General features: G+C 62.1%; 1 protein-coding gene across 1 annotated transcript; it reads left to right on the top strand.

The window, feature by feature from the left end:
* Positions 1-349: 349 nt before the first annotated feature.
* LOC118498106 (butyrophilin subfamily 2 member A2-like) lies at positions 350-3,332 on the top strand. The gene is given in 6 exon segments (XM_036015213.1): positions 350-539; positions 952-972; positions 1,067-1,093; positions 2,440-2,964; positions 2,967-3,209; positions 3,328-3,332. Coding segments are annotated over 6 exon segments (975 nt in total). The 5' UTR covers positions 350-385.
* The last annotated feature ends 480 nt before the right edge of the window (positions 3,333-3,812 follow it).

The following is a 3,812-nucleotide window of genomic DNA, read 5'->3' as shown; positions in this document are numbered from 1 at the left end:
TGTCCTGGTGAGGCAGCTGCTCCTGTGTGGGGCGGGGGGGGGGGCAGGTGAGTGGCTGAGCTGCTGGGAGGGTTGCCTGAGCGTCTGTCAGTTTCCCTGACAACGGGGTGTTTCCAGTGGCCCAGCAGACGTCAGCGAGGGTGCGTTGTGTGGGCCACAGGGGCGGCCTCTGCTCTGTGGGTCCACGTGTGTGAGTTGTCTGCATCAGCCCCAGCCGTGGCCCCCGCTGTGGCTCCTGAGAGGGAAGAGGACAGAGCAGGGACCTGGGCGAGCTCCTCAGAGGTGCACCCAGGGGTGCTCTCGCCTGGACCTCCCTGGCCTCACTGACTGGGACTTTGCTAGTCTTCGTTCCAGAAGAAGTCTTCATCCCAGCCCCCCGGCCTGGATGGTGGCCCTGGCGGTCCTCCTGCCGGCACTGCTGTTCTTCACCACTGTCGGGGTCATCGGCCTCTGCTCGAAACCCCACAAGGAGAAAGAAACTCTGTCACTGGGAGAGGATTATGAAGATAAAGAGGAAGACACTGCAAGGAAAGAGCTGGGTAAGGACCATGTGGGAAAAGAGGAGGAAGGTCTAACGGGAGGAAGAAGAACAGGAGGGTAGTTGCTGTCTGTCAAAGGCACAGCTCAGAGCTGGGGCCTGGGGGACAGAGGGCAGAGGAGACAGCAGCCCGGCTTGCAGTTCTGTGTCCTGGTCACGGAGTCCTCCTACTTGCCTTCACCCCTCAAACGTGGCATCCACTCACCCGGGACAGAGAGCCCTGGGCTGCTGGGAGAAAGCCAACCTCCACAGGCACTGCCACCAGCCAGGCCCCTGGTCCTGCATCTGGACGGGTCCCTGCACGTCGGAGAGGGGACAGTGACTTCACAGGGAGGTCTGGGCCTTCGTGTCACACACACTCAAAGTCACGGTTCTCTGCGGCGGACACCCCTTTGTTTCTGTTTGTGTTTCAGATCAACTTCAAGAAGAATTGCGTAAGTGTAGTGTTTCTCGAACGACCCCACGCACGATGTCTACTCCGTGGGTCACCGTGTCTCGTGCAGCTGACTCCCTGTCTGTCCCGCACAGGGTGGAGAAGAGGCCTCCTGCACGCTGGTGAGTGTCTCTGACCTTCCCTCACCTCCTGAGCGCTGTCCCCACCAGCCAGCCAAGGGGGCGCAGGAGCCAGGAGGGACAAGAAGCCGCAGGGCCTGGGGCGGGGGAAGGGCCAGGTCACTGGCCCCATCTCATCCAGCGTGAGGATCCCAGGTCTCCCCACAGGGACTTCCCAGGGCTCTTGTTCAGCTCTCGGCTTCCTTAGCCACCCCTGACCTCACATTTAAAAAAAACACTATTTTACCCACGATCATCTGGTCACGCACACAGAGGGAACTTCCCCAAAGCCCACGGTTCCCCCTCTGCTGCTCTTGGGTCCTGGATTAGCCTCAGAGAAGACACTGCACAGCCAGGTGTGACCTGGGAGAAGGCACAGAGTGCAGGGACGAGACCTGGGGGACGGGAGTGAGCTGCCCCCAGCCCGGCTCAGGGCTGGACAAACCCGGGCCACAGATGCCTGCCTGCCCCAGGAGGGCCCTGATGCTGGCCATGGGCAGCCTGCGGGGCGAGGACAGGGTCAGGCCAGCGGGAGCCACAGCATCCCCTCCCTCCCTGAGGAGCAGCCGGCAATGGGGCCCAGCCCGCTCCTGCTCAAGGCAGCCAGCCCCCAGGCTTCCCCAGACACCCTGGTGCTCGCCCCCTCCCACTCCAGGTGAGCTTCAGCATCGTCACCGTCCCACACAGCGAGGTGGGGAAAGGAGAAACTCCTGCCCGCCCCCCCCCCCCCGCCCCTGTGCCCAGAGTGGGGCTTCAGACCGGGCGCTAAAGCGAAGCTGCACGGAAACACTTCCCCACCTGTTCCCAGATGCACCTCTCAGGTGGCCCGTTGACTTGGAGGGACATTGTCCCTTTTCACCCTCCGCAGAGACCCTTGTCAGTCACTTATGTCAGGTGTCACCTGCAGAAACTGGTGGAACACGGAGGACCAGTGAAGGGACCCGCTATGCCCAGCCCCTGTTTCAGGAGACGCTGGCCTGAATGCTTTACTGGGAGAGGGGAGGGACAGGGTCTCTGGGGTTTGAAGCCCATCTGGCAAGTTTCCAGCTGAAAAGATTACATGTCACGTAGAGGAGACTGTGCAAACCCGAAACTGTGGAGAGAAAGTAGGAGACACTAACTTCAGCCCCTTTGCTAAGCTCTCTGCTCACTCAGTGCCCAGGTGAGCTCTCCCTGAGGCCCCGCCCCTCACTCAGCAGGTGGACATGCAGCCACAGGGGCTCTCCTCTGTGAGCTGCCTGGGGTCTGGGGTCACGGGGCCTCATGGAGGTCCCAGCACGTGGCTTTGTACCCCCAGCTTCCCGGGTCCCCCTGAGCACCCAGGCCTCACCCTCAGACTTCCTGTGCAGCTGACGTGCTCCTGGACCCAGACACCGCCCACCCTGAGCTCTTCCTGTCCCAGGACCAGAGGAGGGTGGGGCAGGGCCCCTCCAGGCAGATCCTGCCTGACAACCCCGAGAGATTCGACTGCCGGCCATGCGTCTTGGGTGTGCAGGGTTTCTCCTCGGGGAGACACTACTGGGAGGTGGAGGTAGGAAATGTGATGGTGTGGGCCGTGGGGGTCTGTGCAGACCGTGTGCACAGGAAGGGGGAGGCCCTGCTGGTCCCTCAGAATGGCTTCTGGACCCTGGAGCTGTTTGGAAACCAGTACCGGGTCCTGTCCTCTCCAGAGAAGATCATCCCCCTGAAGGAGCGCCTTCGCCGGGTGGTCGTCTTCCTGGACTACGAATGTGGAGACGTCTCCTTCTACAACATGAGGGATCGGTCCCACATCTACACGTGTCCCCGCGCCCACTTCTCTGGGCCCCTGAGGCCCTTCTTCAGGCTGGGGTCTGATGACAGCCCCCTCTCCCTCTGCCCAGCATTCACGGGGGCCCGGGGGTCACTGTGCCTGAGGGTGGCCTGGTTCTCCATGGAGCAGGGACCCACCGCAGCCACCAAGGCCAGCGCCCTGGTCTCAGAGCCCAGGAGAGAAGCCCCGGCCGTCTCTGCTCACACAGCACAGCACCCAGAGGACTCGGCCCCTCCCTCTGGGCACACCAGAGAACCTGCCCCACAGGCCCAGGACCCCTCCTCAGTCCCAGCCCATCCCCCCCTCAGGCTGTTGCTCTAGCAGCTGGTGAGCTTGTCCCCTCGGGGCAGGGGCCAGTCTCAGGGGAGCCAGTGCTTGCACGTGGCTCCGCACCAAGGACAATGTGGGACAGTGACAGGCTGACAGCCTGCTGCTCTGACATCAGGGTGACCTGTCAGCATGGGACCTGAGGTGACACCAGACACTGTGGACTTGGGGTGAGGACTGCACGATGCACCAGGACCTGAGGGGGTGAGGAGCCACCACTGGGGGTCAGAGGTGGAGGAAGTGGGACCGAGAGCTGGGAGGGTCCAGGCTGTTGGGGTGGTGGCCCCCCCATGAAAGCCAGGGGTCCTGTACCAGAAGGGCCATCCCCACAGTCCCCTAGAGTCCAGCCCTTGCAGCAGAGCTCCAGGTGCAGACGGATGACAGGCAAGGACAGAAGGATAATGGACAAGGACATCCTGGATCTGACCTGGCTCAGGTGTCCCTGCAGAAAATCTGGGTCAGTGGGGATGGCCCCAGGTTTAAGGTCCTGGCTGAGCAGGTGAGTGTGAACCGTGTTCATTCAAGGTCAGGGTCAGTGGGGAGCCCAGCAGTTTGCAGCTTCTTCTTCTCAGGATGCGTTAAAAACTTGAGAATTACTGAGCA

This window comes from Phyllostomus discolor, chromosome 14 (genome assembly GCF_004126475.2).
Source record: "Phyllostomus discolor isolate MPI-MPIP mPhyDis1 chromosome 14, mPhyDis1.pri.v3, whole genome shotgun sequence".
Classification (NCBI taxonomy): domain Eukaryota; kingdom Metazoa; phylum Chordata; class Mammalia; order Chiroptera; family Phyllostomidae; genus Phyllostomus; species Phyllostomus discolor.
The sequence above is the reverse complement of the archived record's forward strand: the minus strand, read 5'-3'. Positions and strand labels throughout refer to the sequence as shown.